Source organism: Bemisia tabaci, chromosome 4 (genome assembly GCF_918797505.1).
Source record: "Bemisia tabaci chromosome 4, PGI_BMITA_v3".
In the NCBI taxonomy this organism is placed as follows: domain Eukaryota; kingdom Metazoa; phylum Arthropoda; class Insecta; order Hemiptera; family Aleyrodidae; genus Bemisia; species Bemisia tabaci.
Genome location: NC_092796.1, coordinates 8,686,738 through 8,704,230, shown reverse-complemented (window position 1 = coordinate 8,704,230; position 17,493 = coordinate 8,686,738). Strand labels below are relative to the sequence as shown.

At 36.6% G+C, this 17,493-nt stretch overlaps 2 protein-coding genes across 6 annotated transcripts in view; one reads left to right on the top strand and one right to left on the bottom strand.

The window, feature by feature from the left end:
* LOC109040300 (touch insensitive larva B) overlaps positions 1-17,493 on the bottom strand; it is a 34,958-nt gene that overhangs the window by 12,770 nt on the left and 4,695 nt on the right. For 2 of the 5 annotated variants that reach the window (XM_072299243.1, XM_072299242.1), the window contains exons 2-8: positions 16,078-16,245; positions 14,952-15,126; positions 14,480-14,658; positions 13,211-13,301; positions 12,084-12,314; positions 11,028-11,193; positions 732-814 (exon numbers count right to left, since the gene is read on the bottom strand). In XM_072299243.1, the coding sequence (XP_072155344.1) occupies positions 732-814; positions 11,028-11,193; positions 12,084-12,314; positions 13,211-13,301; positions 14,480-14,658; positions 14,952-15,040 (839 nt within the window). In that variant the 5' untranslated portion in view covers positions 15,041-15,126; positions 16,078-16,245. Of the gene's footprint in view, positions 1-731; positions 815-11,027; positions 11,194-12,083; positions 12,315-13,210; positions 13,302-14,479; positions 14,659-14,951; positions 15,127-16,077; positions 16,246-16,825; positions 17,325-17,493 lie in introns of those variants that run through there. The other 3 variants (XM_072299240.1, XM_072299239.1, XM_072299241.1) reach the window with 3 other exon arrangements.
* On the top strand, positions 2,343-11,712 carry LOC109040307 (uncharacterized). The gene is made up of 4 exons (XM_019056197.2): positions 2,343-2,516; positions 4,625-5,087; positions 6,043-9,565; positions 11,033-11,712. The coding sequence occupies exons 2-3, from the start codon at positions 4,634-4,636 to the stop codon at positions 9,480-9,482; spliced, it is 3,894 nt and encodes a 1,297-aa protein (XP_018911742.2). The 5' UTR covers positions 2,343-2,516; positions 4,625-4,633; the 3' UTR covers positions 9,483-9,565; positions 11,033-11,712.

The following is a 17,493-nucleotide window of genomic DNA, read 5'->3' as shown; positions in this document are numbered from 1 at the left end:
AGCAAGGGAATTGACGCTCGTTAATGACGGCGCAGAGATACAACTATATTCGTGCTTGATGGATGTCCGTGCTGCATCTGCAAAATTGAAGGCGCGATGGCGCGAGGCGTAAACTCGCAATGCTGCCAGTGAGATGTCGCTCATTAGATTCGGGAAAAAAGTAAAACGCGAGGGAGGTGCACAGATTTAGGGGGCCCGCAGCATAAGCCACGCCTATACGGAGTCCATATCTACTGGCACCCTAGCTACTTGAAGTTTTGCAAAGAATTTTTTTGCATATTTGTACCTCAAGGCGCCGTTTATCACACAAGGGCACCTTTCCACACCTGATGGCGCCCTACCCCTTGCAAAATAAAATCATTCTATAAGAGGAAACATAATTGCAGTAATGATAAAGAACAATGCCGGCATTAGTCTTCTCATTTTGAATTCTAAAATGAACTCTCTCTCCTCCCTCTCCCCTCATTATCATCTCCTGTTTTTTCCTTCGATGTTTCATCCTTCTTTCCTATTCCTTTTTCCGCTTTTCTCCCCCCTCTCCTCGCGTTTTCCCTCTTCTTTTTCGTTCCTCCCGCCTTTTCTTTTCGTCTTCTCGGTGTTCCCGTTTAGTCGGCGCCTGGAGCAACTGCTACTCTTGCTTGCCCATAGGACGCTAAGGTCCTGTTGTCATGAAGCGAGTCAACTATAAATACAACAATTATATAAAATCAGTATGTTGTTCATATACTTGCCTCGAAAAGGATGGATTTGAATTTTCAACATTCTTCGGTTTTAAAGGAAGTACTTCTTTCTTCTGCTTAATCTCGCCGTTGACCTGGAATGTGAAGTTTACATGAAATAACAGACAGAGAAATTAAACATTTTCGATCACAGAGATATTAGAACTGAAGTACAGGGCCGGATTTACATACTTGTCGCCCATGGGCCGCCTGTATTTTGCCGCCTTCTCTCATTCGTTTTGAAAAATCAATAAAAACCTTGAAGTGGACGTGCATAAGACGCGTTAATTCGTGTCGGACACATTTTTTGCGAAAGCCCTGTCAACACTACTAGCAAAAGTTCAAGAAACTTTGCGCGAAACTTAAGTTCCGTAAACCTATCTCTGTGTGGTAAAGGCCTTCCATTTATAAGAAATGCACGAAAAAATTATGAGAGAACAAACATAAGTGTGGTTTCATTTTTAACTTCCGCCGCCGTGCCGCGCTGACCGCATTGTGTTTGGCGCAATGCGTGAGGTATTCATGCTGCCTTGTAGGCGCTATGCGTTTCACGCCGACCGCTGCTGACCGCATTGTGTTTGACGCAATGCGTGAAGTATTCATGCTGCCTTGTAGGCGCTATGCGTTTCACGTTGACCGCACCGTATTTGACGCAATGTGTGAAGTATTCATGCAATCCTGTAGGCGCTAATATGTGTTATATGCCAACCGCCGAACCGAGGGTCTCTCCTTTTCATCTCTAGGCCTTGTCATCATTGCTCTCTGCGCCGCTCCGCTCCTAGTCAAATTGCGTGTTTGAGAGATTAAAGGTGCTGTCTCTTGTATCACCGAAAGACAACATACTCTCAGGAAATGAGAGATTTTGTCGCCTTTTCTTGTTTGTAATTTTTTTCTGAATCCGATTTTTTTTTCATACTTACCTACATTTAAAAAAATTGCAAAATTTTCCGCCCCCAAATTTGCCGCCATGTGCCGCGGCCCATGTGGCCACCCCCTAATTAAAATCCGGCCCTGCTGAAGTATATCGACGGTATAAGCCCGCAACCACATATTTCGTTTGCGTTGTTTGAAAATCTCCGCTCCTATTTTATTTTTTTGAAGGAAAACAAATCGGCATTATTCGACATTAATATTCTTCGCACCAAGAGAAAAATCGCGGTCAGCTGTTAAGAATTGCCGTTGAGTAGTTTCCCACTTAAATAATTGAGTACGACAGGAAGTTCGCAACGTCGCAAACCAAGACAAGTGGTTGCGGACTTACACTGTCGATATATATTAGAGAGAGAGCTGAAGGCTGAAAATAATTTGACATCACCTATTGACAACTGCTCTGACATGTAAGCAGTAAAACAAATTAAGTTGCCCACACTGTGAGAGTTGCAGTGTTTTATCTTTTATCAATGTGTTATCGAAAAACACACCGCTCTGCTCAGATTTTATTTGATTTTTCAACAGCGGAAGCCCTAAAATTGAAAGCGCGTAATGAATATTTATTAATAATTGTACTTTACAACGTGTCACGAGCAGAGTGCGATCCGAGCCCGAGCGCTCGTTGGGGAAAAAGCCCGCAATTTTAAAATCTCCCGCCAAAATGACGTAACTTGGTAACCTTCAATCTCTACTTATCAGTTATCTGTTGTTGACATCTTTGTTTACCTTTTCATCCGTTAGAACGTACAATTAAAAATTATCTATGCCCAAATTTTTGTAAATTCTCCTAAATTTCACGCAAAATTCTAGTATGACATTAGTTTCTGTTGAATCTCTCGTTATCAAGACTGCAAGAGACGATCGGTGGTAAGTAATCATGCCCAAGCAATGCCTTCAAATCCCTTGAGCACCCCCCACAGATTTACCATTCAAACATCAAATCTTGCAATAACTTTCTATAGATTTAAATAAAACTTATACATTCAACGGGAAGTATGTTTCTCGCTAGATTATATTAACACTATATCACTGTGGCTGAGGAGTTAATGGAGTTTCGCATCAGCCTACAACCAATTGTCAGATTTGACTTGATATTGACATAAGTATGAAAATTGCCCTGATTGTACGTATGTAATTAAATTTCAATAGGAAACTCTGAAGATATGCTCCAACTATTCCAGAATTTCAGCATGAAAACTTGGTCAGATCAGCTGGCAGTTGCGTACTTTCTGTTTGCATGCAATTGCGCTGCTGCTGTCCAGTACTCAGAAACCAAGGATCGTCCTACTGAATCAATGATGACATATTATCATTGTGCGCAGATACTGAAAACCAATTCCTCAATCCGAGGTGAGACAGCTAAAACTGAACTGTGCAGGACAGTCAAAAGTAAGGAAACAACTGCCAACTTAAACATCAGGGAAAGATTATCATACAATGTTAATAAAATGATGAGGGGAACCTTCATACTATGCATGCTTATTTCAGTACCTCCATGTCGACGGTGTAAGTCGGCAATCACATAACTCGTTTGCGGTGTCTGAAAATCTCCGCCTCTATGTTAATTTTTTAAAAGAGAACAAATTGACATCATTCCTTGAAGTTTCTGCAGAATTTTCTTCGCACAGAGAAGAAAAATCACGGAAGTTTTAAAGAATTGCCGTTGAGTAATTTTCCGTCTAAAAAATAACGTATATGACAGGAAGTCTGCGACGTTGCAAATCGAGTTATGTGATTGCCGACTTACACCGTCAATGTGCTGTTACATTATGAGCCAAAGCTTTTTGAGTGGTCAGCACTTATTCTCAGGACTACCAGGTAATACTTGAAACAAGTGAGAGAGTGTTTCAACAGGTTTATTTATTTTTTTTTTTGAAAAGATGGGTTTGCCTCCTGCAATGTAGTGGTTATAGTGCTTGCTCTATTGCGCTGGTTACACGCTTAAATTTCCATAAACTTCTGATCAAATAGTGACTGGTGCGCACCATCTACCATCAAATTTCTGTGGCCTGCGAAAATTTGATGATAGATGATGGAGCTGTGGGGCTCATCCTCCATCTGTTTTCCACACAACCGTGCTTATTTCAATCAACACGCTGCTTCAATTAATTTTACTCATCAATCTAGATAACTATCGACCGCCATCTTGGTCATCATTTTAATCAGAATTTGACGGAAATTTGATCGTGTAACCAGGCCATGAGATTGGGATGTACCAGGTTTGATTCCAGGCTAGGTGGCCCAAGTTTGATGGTCTCAAACAATATAGCCTGGGGCTGGTTTAAGGTAATTCGATGGACAGTATATTTTGTTTCAGAACGACATGCGATGTATTGCATCGACTAGTTCTCTTTTCTCAGCTACTTGTCATTTTTTTTAAATTATGGGATCGCAATTCTGTTGTAGAATTCACTTACCAATTTTGACAAACAAATTCAACCTAATAAAGGCATGGTTTCTTTAGGGGAAAAATATCGCAATTGATATTTATATCGAAACTGCACTCCAATGCAATATCTTCCCTTTAAAAGAACCACGCCTAGGTATATTACGTTGAATTTCTTTGTCATAATGGGTAAGTGCATTCTTTAGTCTCCTGACAACAGAATTACGTTCTCAAAATTCAAGAAAATAGATGAGTAGCTGAAAAATAGAGCCAATCGATGTGATATATCGCTTGTTGTTTTGACACTGAATGTGGCGTCCATCGAATCACCTTAACCAAGAACTGAGGGAGTCAGGACAGTAACTGTAAGTGTGAAATAACATCCTTGAGGGTATTTACAGACAAAAAAAGAAAAGAAAACAGATCCTTGAAATTCCTTAACTTTGCTGAATAAAACTCATTGAAATCTCCTTGAGTTTAGCCACAAAAAGCCACCATGATCCCTGAACTGAAAATTATGATTATCATTGCATGCTTGTCTTTTTTATAAAAGTAACCAAATGCTCTCTCTCTGGCTTTGTGTTAATAGATTTCAAGAATGGAACAGAATAAAAAAAGATTGTCCGCCAAAAAGGAAACCAGTCGCGATGCACGCACACCCACCAATTATTCACCAAGCCAGTTCGCCCGACCTCCAACAACTGGCACCTCGTCTTCGTCTAGTGAAGACCGCAGCACATCCGTCAAATCTAGCGATGACACCTCACCTGAAGACATAATCAAAATTTCTCCTGCTCCAAACAGCCGTGCCAAGGAGACACCGTATCCTTCTACTTCGTTCAAAATCTCCAGAAATCCAAGAGATGGCCTAGAGCTAAAGTTTGACTCTGCACCCTCAGCATATTTCACCCCCATGAAATGTGATTTGCCAGTTGATATCACCTTGTCACCACAGGATGGTAATCGCATCCCATCTCCTGCCTCAATTTCAAGCCTTACCTCTCGTCCTTTAGAGTGGGATAGTGGAGCAGATGTTGGATATGTAGCTTTAGGTATCGTCTACTCACTCTTTTAATTTATTTTATTTATTTAGATTTTTTTCTGTAAGTTATAAACGTTTCATCATTAGTGAGACTTACGCATTTAAATCTCTTTTTGAGAGCGTCATTTTCAAATCAAGGATTTTATGTGATACTGATCAATCATTTTAAAAAATTGGACCAGTTCATGGTTTCTAGTAGGTAAAAAAAAGTGACTGGCCATGGGGAATGGGACACTTGTCTCTACAAACTCAAAATGGAGACACTGGTACCACTGTATGGAGGATTTGGTACAAGTGGTACCTAGAAATATCAAATCCAAGAGGTGTTAATAAGTTTTAAAACTTTCAGGCGAATGCAACCTGTTTTTATGGCAAAGTTATTCAAACTTTTAATCTGCTGTTCCTGTGGATCTGAAAGTGTAGAAAATGCAATTTTGTGTTGCCCACTCGCACGAAATTGAACTAAGTAAACTGGCTGCACCTTATTCATAGAGACTCGAAGCTTTTTTGCTTCTTTGATTGTTCCTCTCTGGACGAAGCAAATTCTGAAAAAGCCCATAGAAATGATGTTGATTTGTTCGCCTCTAAAAAATGAAATTGGAGCAGAGATTTTTTAACATCCCAAACAAGATACATACTTGATTCGGTACTTTTATTGTCAATGCAATGTATGGAAATGAAACTATTGCTTGATTTTTTTTTTAAATTTTATTTTTCTGAAGTGCATGAAAAATTCATCTTTTTTCCTTTTTTTCCATTTTATTAATTTTAGCTGAGAAAACAAAAGAGAAAAAAATAAGAAAAAAAAAAACCGTCAAAAACCCAATCTCATCCATAGTCTCATCTCAAAACAGAGAAATCTCTCATGAATCCGCCTTTTCCTCAAAACCACTCTGTCTGCAATAAAAGCATACTATTCTATTTCTTCTGACTTGATCTGAATTATCTTGTAATTCCTGTTCTAGGGGTTGAAACAGGGCTCAGTACCATTGAAAGGATTGCTCTTGCGCAAGGATCTGCCATATTACTTCCGCGTTCTGATCCAGAGGGAACCACTGAAACCGCATCAAAACCAGTTAAAATTATCAATCCTACAATAGAAAAATTAATTGGCACCCCAGCCGCAGAATCAACCACGATTAGCAGCAATATGATGTCACCAATTTCGACTTCAAAGCCATTCTACTTCCAAGGTGTCTCTCCTATCATTTCCTCAAGCACCCACGTAGTATCCAAGATAAACTCACCAGTTGAATCCGGTAATAATCAAATGAAGCAAATTGAGCCACAGTTTAGCAATTTATGTTTGGAGGACAAGAATCCGCCATGTGACAAGGTGCCTTCTCCTTCAACTCCCAACCCTGGAATGGATGGTACAGAATCGCGCCCTGAGGGAAATTGTCCTAAGATTGAGGATGCAGCAGTCGACAAAAAAGAAAATTACGCCCAAGTTGAACCTCCAAAGCCTCAAGCCTCAAGTAAAGCTTCAAGTGCCAAAGAGGAGAGTACATCTCAGAACAGCTCTAATAAAATCATTGCTAATGATGCACAGTTAGAGCATCCTTTGGTGTTGAAGAAAAGTGCTAGCTGTTCAAACTTGCTCCAAGCAACTCAATCAGTAGATCTACGTTTTCTAAAACCTTTAAAAAGACATTTTCAAAATTCAGCTTCTTCGTCGTCAATATCAACGGTTATAGATAGGTCAAAAAAGAAATCCAGAAAATTTTTTGCCACATCAAGTTTGATCTCGGAGAAATCAGAAACCAAAGGGAAACAGTTTAAATCACCGCGTAAAATATTAAGTCCCTCTAAAAAATTGCATCAATCAAGCAGCAAAATTTCTCATATCAACTCCTTACCCAAAACCCCTCAGAATGAAAATCCCCCTGATGTCCAGAAAGCAACCACTCAAAATTCTCAAATAGCCTTTCATACATCCATTCAACAGAGCATTCTTGACGAGCTCCAGCAGTGCGTAAATGAAATTAGTAATAACTTTAATAGTAGTAAAAATAATCATAAAAACAGAGGTGACAGCTCACAAGGTCATAGAAAGAAAGGGTCTGGCTCTACGCATGGGAACTGTAGCACCTTAGAAAGTATTGCGAGTGTACAAACAAACGATTCTTGGAATGCAGACTTTAATGCCAAAGAGTCAACGACGTCTGCTGAAAAAGCTAAAAGTTTTGAGTACTTGCCTGGAGATATGTACGAGCGAAATTCGTCTGAGTGTTTTCAGGCACAGAAGAAAACAGAAAGCAGTAGTTCAGTCTCTGAAAAAATTGACTTCTCTGAAAGCAGCAGAGATGAACTGTGGAACCCATCTAGCATGAATTTATTCCAGCTTGAACTGGATCGTGGAGTTAATTTACTGAAAAACTTCATACACAATTCAACAACCTTCGACTCGCGAAGGAAGCAGCTTCTTATGAAGAAAATTGCTAAAAAATTGATTGACTCTGAGTACAACTGCCTCCAGAAACCTCCTCTGAATGAACATCCTGCTGTGAGCAAAAAAGTTGGCCCCTCTGAGGTGTATCTCAGAGACGGTTTCAAATTCTCGCGAACAAATAACAAATCAAGTGAATTGAGTGGGTCCACACAAATATCGCAAAGTTACGTAGAGTCTACATCAGGAAGCAGTTGTCTTAACCTAGTGATGCGGCCACTAAAAAAGACAACAAGCGTTGAATCTTCCGACAATCCTAATAAGATATCATCAGGAATCCGGCACATTCAAGAAAACTACTGCTCCAACAATCGCTCATTTGATTTGCTGGATGAAACAAAAGATGAATATGTGACCAATGAGGCTCAACATCAAAATCATGCTAGGACTGGAGCAAGGATGAAAGAGCAAGAAAATTTAAAAGTATTGCGAGATAAGACTGGTCGTTCATCTGGTGAATATTCAAAGTCCAGCTCTTCAACAGGGAATTGCCAACAAGTATTTTATAGCTCAGAGTATCAGTGGTTGAGCAACATGCCCTCTAAGAACAAATTTATGCGGTCTCCTAAGTACAAAAAGTTTTCTAGATTCCAAAATGTAGACAAAAAAAATGATGGAGAATCTCGACTGTTGAATGAAAACTCGGATGGTTTACCTGATGGGAGGACTGTAAACTTAGGGCGCAATGCTTATAGACCTTTTCCAAACAGTACAAATGATAGTTCAACCAAAGGATCCCTAAATTGTAAATCTTCTTATCCTCAAGATTGGCGGAAACCAACAAGTGATAGTGAGCGGCGTTATGAAGAAAAGTTGATCTTTGCAGATAAAAAGGCAAACAAAAAGGAATCGGCTCTACTGTATAATTATCTTGATGCTGAGAGGAGAAATCATCTACTTTGGATTCAATCGGAAATTAATCACTTAAGCAATCTCAAAGCTTTGATTGAAAAGCAGGAAAAACTCAAAGAAGGTTTTAAAGTTTTAAAGACGATAAAAGTAGATGGACGAGGAGATTCTCAGGCTAAACTAAAACCTGTCAGCTGCCTTAAAAAATCGGGAACCTCCAGTAGTGCACAAACTTCTTATGAAGGTAATGATAAAAATTTGAAAGCACCCCGCCAATTAGAAGATAATTTTTCCAGAAGTTCATCTGATAAAGAGAACAAAGATTTACAGAATAGAACTTACAAAAGCGCAAATACAACAAGGACAAGGTCAGGCGGTGCTCTGATCAATCAATCTTCCAAAGAAAATTCAGATAATGATCTATCGTCAAAACACTCACATTACATTTCTGCTACTTCTGATGTAACAAATGACACTTGGGCTGAAAGTAGCAACAAGCATTACATTAAAAATCGGAAGAAAAATTACTCCACTCCTCCTAAGGCAAAGAGACATTCTAATTCTCGTAAGAAACCCTCGAAACCTATCAGCTACACAATTCTGTTTGACCCTCCAAAATCAGCAAGAACGCCTTTCCATGCCCCCACTCCCAAAATCATTAAAAATACAGACAACTTAGCTTCAAAGGCCCCAGAGCCCACTCTCCAAGAATGTCTTGCAAGGAAGCACCCTGAAATAATCAAAAGAGTTGAGTTCCGTAAAAACTGTATTGCTGAACTTGCTTGCTTGCGGCAACTACAAAATGAGAGGAAAAAACAGTTAGTGCTAGCATGTGGCTCAGTGGACCGAGCCACTCAAGTTCCAAGTAAAGATGAGCTTCCGTCTCTGAAAGAGAAGCGGATTTTCTCTCAGAAAAAATTACGACAGCAGACAGAGAAGAAGTACCGAAAGTGCTTTGAGGTCACGCAGAAGTTGAAAGAGCAGAAAACCAAAGAAGAATATAGAACCAATAGGCTCATGGCAGAAACATTTGCCAAAAGGTTACAGCGGAAAACTCTTAAAGGACAGGTCGATCTTTCGAACAGTGTCATGGTGATAGAGAGCTGATTGGCTTTTATGGCGGATCTCTCCCAGAGCTGGAGATCTCAAGAGGAATCAATCTCAATGTTTGTTTGGGAAATGCACAAAATGTAAGTAGATAATTCAGGACATTCTCTAAATTTTTTTTTTTTTCCTTATTTATTTAATTTTCTTCCTTTTTTTATTTTCATTTGTAGTCAAGACATCTAATTGTCAGTATGATAAGTAGTATCCTAGAAGTAGATATCCTTAACTTTCAAACAGTATATCAGACTTTAAAAAATCAACAATTTATGGCGTTGCAGCTTTGCCAAAACCTCAATATGATTTGTTAACAGGTTGAAGAAAAATTCAACAACTGGTAGCTCAAAGGTAAAAAAAAATCAAACTTAACAATGTTAAGAGCTCTGTGGACAGAACATTCTTTCAAAAGTTATCACGATATCATGTCGTCAAGTTTTACATCACTATTATCAGAAATGATTATTGATTGACAGTCTTCGGTTGTGAAAGGTTACATACCCACAGATCCCTATAAGTGGTGATTAAATGTTAATAGTGTCAAAACTATTGATGATATTAGCATTCGATATAGGATGTTCATCCTCATTTGAAATAGGATCAATGGACTTACACCGATTTGATGATCTTGATTTTTTTAAAGTTACAAGCTGTTTTTGTTGTTCCCTTTCATAACTAGCTGTTATCCATTTTGGTGGATGCCTCTTAGAGGCACTAATATTCTCCTACAGGCACTTGTCACCAGTTTATATTCCCTTTGAAGTACATATTAGCTTAGCTTGAAGCAAGAATTTAGTGGGCATCCACAAATCAAATACTGTTAAAGTTGTGGTTTTAACCTCTCCATCTCCCTCAGTATTCCTCTTATATTTAATAATCCAGGAAAACAACAAGGTTTTCTTGTCACATTTTCATGATTTTTCTATTTAGGAATTGTTTCAGGTTAAATCCTCATACAAACATTAGCAGCTTTTAGCAAAAAATAATTAAGTAGATTTTTAAAACAAATTGAGTTAATGACAATGCGAGCTTCCTCAAAAGCATACTTTTGCCTGCCAAAAATTTGAAGTTTCTAAAAAAATATTTAGTGCGCTATAATTTACTTTGAAGTTTTCTTTACACTAAGCCTCATAGAAACATGCTTTTTTAATTCCATAAGTATTTCTCTCTTCCTTCCAAGTTTATGTCACGAGATTCCTTCTCTATGATTCTATGAAATATTGGTTCGTTTCCTTAAACAAAATTTTAAAAAAAGCCAAAATTCTGAAAAATCAGAATCAAATACATGTTTTTTTTCCTCTTTTGATTCATTAATTTTGTGAGATGGTTAAATTTTCATCGACATTACGTGAAAAATCTACCATTTATTAGCGTGATGTGTCATGTATGCTTTTTAGTTTGATTTCTGTGAGCATCAAATATCTAACTCAATCTCTAATTTTACATTAAAACTTAGACGCACTGCACAATCTTACATTCTTTTACAATGACTCACTCTTTACTGCCACCATGATATATTTGTTAAATTTAAATGTTACATTTTTCTCTTACCTTAGGCATTGTGATCGTGAGGAAACCAGTGACTTGTGATCTCAAAGCAACAGCATCATCTGTTTTCACCTCCTCACTCAAACTCAGCTGAAGCGTTTTACCTTTTACTGTAAGTCTTACATATTTTGGTTGCACATCAATTTCTATTAAGCTAGTGTCCAAGTATCTGTAAGAACACTTGAATCATGAATCTCACTCATTTTTTAATAGGCTACTTAAGTAAAGAGAGACCCTAATTTTAAGCCTCTTTCTTTTTTTTCTTTCTTAATTAAGAGGTCCCTTACTAAACCTTGTCATCTCCTTGACATTATCTTTTCCCTAAGAGTCACTGTAAACTTGAGGAAATAAAATTCTCCAACAAGTAAGGAATTTATATTAGTTTCTCATGTACCTGCCATTCATTTTGAAAAATGACCAGACGTTCCAGTTTCGTCAAAGAGCTGGATTATTTTTCACCTTTCAAATAATTCAAATGATTCTTCATCTTACTTGTTTTTTAATCTCGTTAAGATCATTTTTACGTTTGTTCAAATCGATGACTTTCTAGTTCGTCACTAATTTTCTTTGAATTTGTTTTGTTTAGTTATATCACAGTATTTGAATGATCAAATTACGTTGTTATTACTATGAGAAAATTTATTCTGTGTGTAAATTGTTTTTTGACAATATACTCTGTAAATTTGCATTACCTGACTATCTTTTGTTTCAGTGACGTTCTAAACGTATCTGACTCATCTTTTGAGTTTTGAAATTAGTCAAAAAAGAGATAATAATTTTAAAACAGGAGCTAAGAGTAGGAGACTTGTACTCTTCATTACCACTTTATTATTATTCCAAAATAATACAAAATTATGCAGATTATACAAGCTGCCTATTCCGCAAAATTTTGTGACTGATTTATCTTCATACCTAGCTCATCAGAAGTACTTTGATAATGGAACTAGGATACATGTCTCTTGGTTAGAGACAATTCTGTTTTCCAATCATATATTATTTTTCAACAAATAATCAGTCATCACCATCATTTTAAATAACTTGTAGTCCTGTAGTACTCACTTGTACACTTCCACTTTCAGAATGATGGAATTGGTCTCCTCGTCTGATTCCAACAGAAAAGGAATTTTGGCTTCATTGATGTTATATGGGGTTCCGTCTGCTTTAAAGAACTTGAGGACTCTTTTTTTGGGCTCTGGCTCTGAGCTTTGTCTAGCTTTTTGAGCTCTCCGAGTGTGCTCAGCTATTTCGATTCTTGTTTCTGGAGTGTTCTCACTTTTTTTATTCCAAAATCTTCTCATGCAACAAGAAGAAGAGAAATTTCAACAGTGCTGTCTAGAGGCATAATTACTTCTTTGCTACCCATAGGGCAAGATTGATGATTCTTCTGTAGTTATGATTTAAAAGTGATGGCCATTACTCTTTTTATTACAAGTGGTTTTATTTTGCCGCTTAATGAGAGTAGGAAGCCCAAAATGAAAAGAATGTACGAACACTGTCAAAATCTGCCTTGTAGCCTCCATAATTTGCAGACTTCTGAAATTCATTCCAGTGGACTACAGCTCAAGAATCTCATACCTGAATCTGCCCCTAATGCCATCAAAAGTGAACTCACCGCCCCCTTTATGTTTCATTTATATTTGAATCTGTCGATAAGGAAAGTTTATGATCGTTGTCAAAAATAATTTTGATTGAAACTAACCAATAAATGAGAAAAATGTACCTACACTCTCAGGCTCTATGTATTTGCACCTTAAAATTAGAAGTAACATTAAAGGGTCTGAAAAATGTCCCTTTTCTTTACGTATTAGAGCAGTATCCGTATTCACATCAGAGGAGATTAGGTGAGACAAAGTCCTCTCAAGGGTGATTACTTTAGAATAATTTCCAATGATAACTTGCATTCTAGTTTTTCAACTCAACAAAACATCAATCTTTCGAAGAATTTGCCTCCATCCATTAGCCTACCTAAGATAAGTCGCAATCGAGGAGATAAATCTTTAAGAGAGAAACTCTGTAACTACACTATAACTGTGGTAGGTCAGGTACTCTCAAACTATAACCAAGGTATAGTGTTTCATTTCACTTCTTGGTAGTAATCCCAATTTTCTCTTTTATACTCTTTTTTAATCCATTTCCCTTAAAAAATAAGATCAAATTAAAAGAAAGGTGTAACTCAAACTACCAACCGAGAGTTTTCCTCTGGGTCTGTCTCGTCAATATTGTCGTTATGAGTTTGAGTGTTGCTCATAAGTTCCCGCTTCTGTTTTGCTCTCTTTTCTGTAAGAAACACGACAAGATAACTACTCAAGCCAATTTTAAATAAACTTATAAGAAGGAAAAAGTAATGAAGCATACGGGATTATTACACACTCAACTAGGTACCTCTATATGTGCTGGTTGCGTTTCAGTCATGGGTGAATGACCTTAGTCCTCAACTTTAATAATGTAGGATAGTCTGGCAGTCGTTTACTTTCCATTTGCCAGCGACTATGATGTTGCCATCTAATAGCAATTGAAGATTGACGGACGGCAACTGTTTTGTCACTGTTGTGCCTAGATACCCAAAATCTATAACCTTCTCTGAAGAAATTTTCCTAAAACTCTACCACTTGTGACTGGCAAAAGTAAACAACTGCCTATATATCTGATGCGACTTCTACATATTCTGAACAATGGGGAAAAAAATCAAAACCATTCAAAAGAAAAAATATGAGCAGAAGTCATTTTTTTTTGTTTATTATTTTTTGGCTCTTTGACTCCTCTTAAGTCTTCAATACAAATAACTAAAGCAGAAAAATGCATAGCTTAACATAGAGCACCTATTTGAAGCACCAAGTTTTCAAGGTATTCATCACTTTTTACTAATTTATTGTTTCTTGATAAATAATGAGTACATTCATTGTTTTTAAAAATTTTATGTCCATAATCTTAATATAGTTTAAATTTAATAAAAATTAAAATAAATTGCAAAAATCATAAAGTAGAAATAAGTAAGCGAATTGCTTGTATCGCGGCTTCAAACAAGAAACCAAACGAAAAGTTTATAATTTTCCAATCAAGTGCTTAGTTTTCAACTTAAGGAGGGTACACCCAATGTATTCGATGACTAGTTTGTCGCCTTCCCGGCATATGGGCGCAACTTTACTCTGCAATGAACCCTGTCTTCCACACAATTCAATGTTTTCCCTGGCTCACCTCAATGTGTAGTTACGCCCTTATGTCAATCAAGCGACGAGTTAATGAGCAATTACAATATAGTAAGAGGTCTCGAATGGTGAATAGTCAAATTCTTATGCTATCTTAGGTAGTGAATCAGATTGGCAACTTGAAGACTCCTTGATTTAACACACCAGCACAGTGATTATTTTTGCATCAGTGAAGATTACATGTTATCAGTTGTTTATCGTCAAAAATTTAATTGAAACTAAATACATCAGAATTTAAGAGTTATGCACCTTTATGAGCTCTCTGATGCAAAATCAGTCCTTCCATGATTCCATCCAATTTTTGGACTGCTGTTATCCGCTCTGATCTAAAAATTTGAGTTCCATCAAGTTGTTTAAGTTGTGGTAAAGTAGCAATGACAAATTCTCTGTAGCCTGGATAATCTGCACAAGGGTTACCTGTCATAAACCTGAAATTTAAGAATAATTTCATCAAGTTATGATTTTCCCATCAATTATTTTTTGTAAGTTGTTGTAGAAGAAAGACAAACGTTTGTTCTTGTTGGCAAACAATCTTTCCAACAAAGCATAATTTTCAAATCTTTAAACTTTAAAAAATTTTGAAATTCTTTTGAAATTGAAAAAAAAAAAACAATCTTTCCACCAAAGCATAATTTTCAAATCTTTAAACTTTAAAACATTTTGAAATTCTTTTGAAATTGAAAAAAAGACTCAATCTGAACAAGTTGAAAAGACATCTTACAGAGATTCCAAATGTTCGTTGTGCTGCAAGCTTCTAACACTTTCAATATCTCCAATAAAATTCAAAGTCAGGTCTAGTTTCTGGAGCATTTCACATCCTTGTAAATTTTCAATCACTTCGATGTTATTCAAAGCCAAATTTAGGTACTCCAAGAGCTTTAGTCTTCCCAGGTTTTCTATGCATGTAACAAAAAACAATACGATATAAGCAAATGGAATATTTGAGCACTATAATTAGTGGGTGCTTTTATTTTTAAAATGTATCCACCTTCTATTTGCCAAAATGCTCGTCTCTCTAAAGGATTATCTGTCCTCTTAATTTCAGTCTTTAGTCCATTCAATTTTCTATATGATAATAAACGCCCATTATAGCTAAAAATATCATTTGAGGAGGGCAATCAACAAGTTATTTATTATTTGTCGCATTTTTATAAGAATAGTTTCGTTTTGGTAATAAAAAATTCATTCTAAAAATACTTTAAAAATGCTTCCAATTTAAGATTCTGTGCTTTAAAAATGAAAAATAATGCTATTCCAAACACTCAACCTTTTTAAAGCTTATGTCTCATAACAACCATCGAGAATACTTTCATTGTAAAATGTATGCGCCACTATGTCATGCCTAGAAACCATTTATTTTGAACGGTTATTCAAGTAAATTTTGATAGGATCATATGAAATTAATGCCTCCTAGTTGAGTGTTCATGGAGGAAATGGCAGCAATGAACGAGACTTTGAGGCAGATTTTCAAAGGATCAGAAAATTAACCTTCAATGAATGGAGTTCAATTTACAAGGTAAGTTAATAATATTGTATCCGATCCATTAAGTAGTCTTTCTTCTTCCCTTTCTCTTCTTCCTTTATAGCTCCATCTTGATTGCCTCATTTCAAAATTTACGTGTCTAGATGCTTTATAAAAGCAAACCACATCAAAGTCTAAAATATTTGCAAAATATTTTTTGTGAGTCTGAGATTTAGGAAAATTAGAAGAAATTTTAAGGCAATTCCAACGAAAATGTAAAGGAAATTGTAAGGAAGTTTTTCATGAACTTTTTTATCAGCACATTTATATCAGCACATTTTTTATAAGTACATATCAGCAGTATATGACACAGTTACATACGTACCAATTTTTGAAATGAGATTTGATTGTAGGAGAAGAATTTTCAGCTCTCTACACCATTTGTCAATGTGCTCAATTTTAGTTATGCTCTCCTGATGTAAAGATACCTCTTCCAGTGTACAGATTTCTTTTTCATTGTGTTCAGCTCGTTTTCGGAGCAATTCCTCAGTAACTGTGCAACAGAAATTGTAAAAAATTGATACCTAAGAGATATTTATCCTCAACAATCGAACCCTTTAAAACAGGTATTGACTTAGTGCATCTAATGTAGAGTGAATGACACGTTGACTGCAAAAAATTTTGATTTATTTTCTAGTGGAAAGTGAAATAAAATGAAGTAATTTTATATGCAGCTGGCTGAAAACTTAGTGTCACATGTTGACAACAAAAAGGTTTAGAATCTGAGGTTCGATACCTATATACAAGACAGTAGTGAGAAAAGCAAAAGAGGTAACTGAATGTGGTAATTTTTAAATTTTTTTCGGCATTAAGTAGGTAAGTATATTTGTTTGGAAGAAAACGAACCAACCTTCCTGCGCCCAATTTTTAAGATTTAAGAATCCCCCCCCCCCCTTCTAAAAGAGAAGAATGAAATAAAATTTAAAAGCAACATTGTAAGTACATATCTATCTAAACTTTCCTTTGTATACACAGTGAAAAACAATAAAAGTCAGTATGACAGATAACATGCAAGGGTGCCACGCATGCAAGATATTTTTTTCAATTTCACAATCTTCTTTTCGGGTACTTACTCAAAACCATTATATTGCTGTAGAGTAAAACTTGCCGCAGAAATTTCGTGACTTTTATTGTATTTGTAGTGATGCACGAGGTCTAAGTGGTTATATATCCAAAAAATATTTTTGCAAGTGCTGAAAAATCATGATCCTTTTGCTCTCCACCAGTAACTTGTTCAAAGTAGAACATTTTTAACACCCATCAAAGAGCATTAAGTAATACTTCTCTAGACTTCATCCTTTCTTTCTTAACAAATCTACTCTGTACAAATTTTTTTGCTGTTTTTTGCCACCACTTAATAGAGATTTAGAGAAGATAATAAAATAATTAAATTAATATAATTCAGTGTCTCTGCATGCCCCCGTGGCCATCCTGGTGACGCTCGTAAACAAATTGATCGACTTTTTGAATTTAGCAACGAAGAGCGCCAATCAAGTTTCAATGCCACGGCGAAGATGCCCGAGCGTCGCCGATGTTGTCCGACCTCAAAATTTCCGCAGCTCGTCTTCAATTCCTAACGAGTTAGTATAAATCGCATACACGGTAATTTATATACTGGGTGTCCGATGGGTAAATTGCATACTAGCATCAAATTGTTGGTTGGTGGCTACCGAACATCAAACTGTACTCTTGTTATGATTTGTTAGCAATCTACCAACACTTTTAAACTAACCTCATTTGC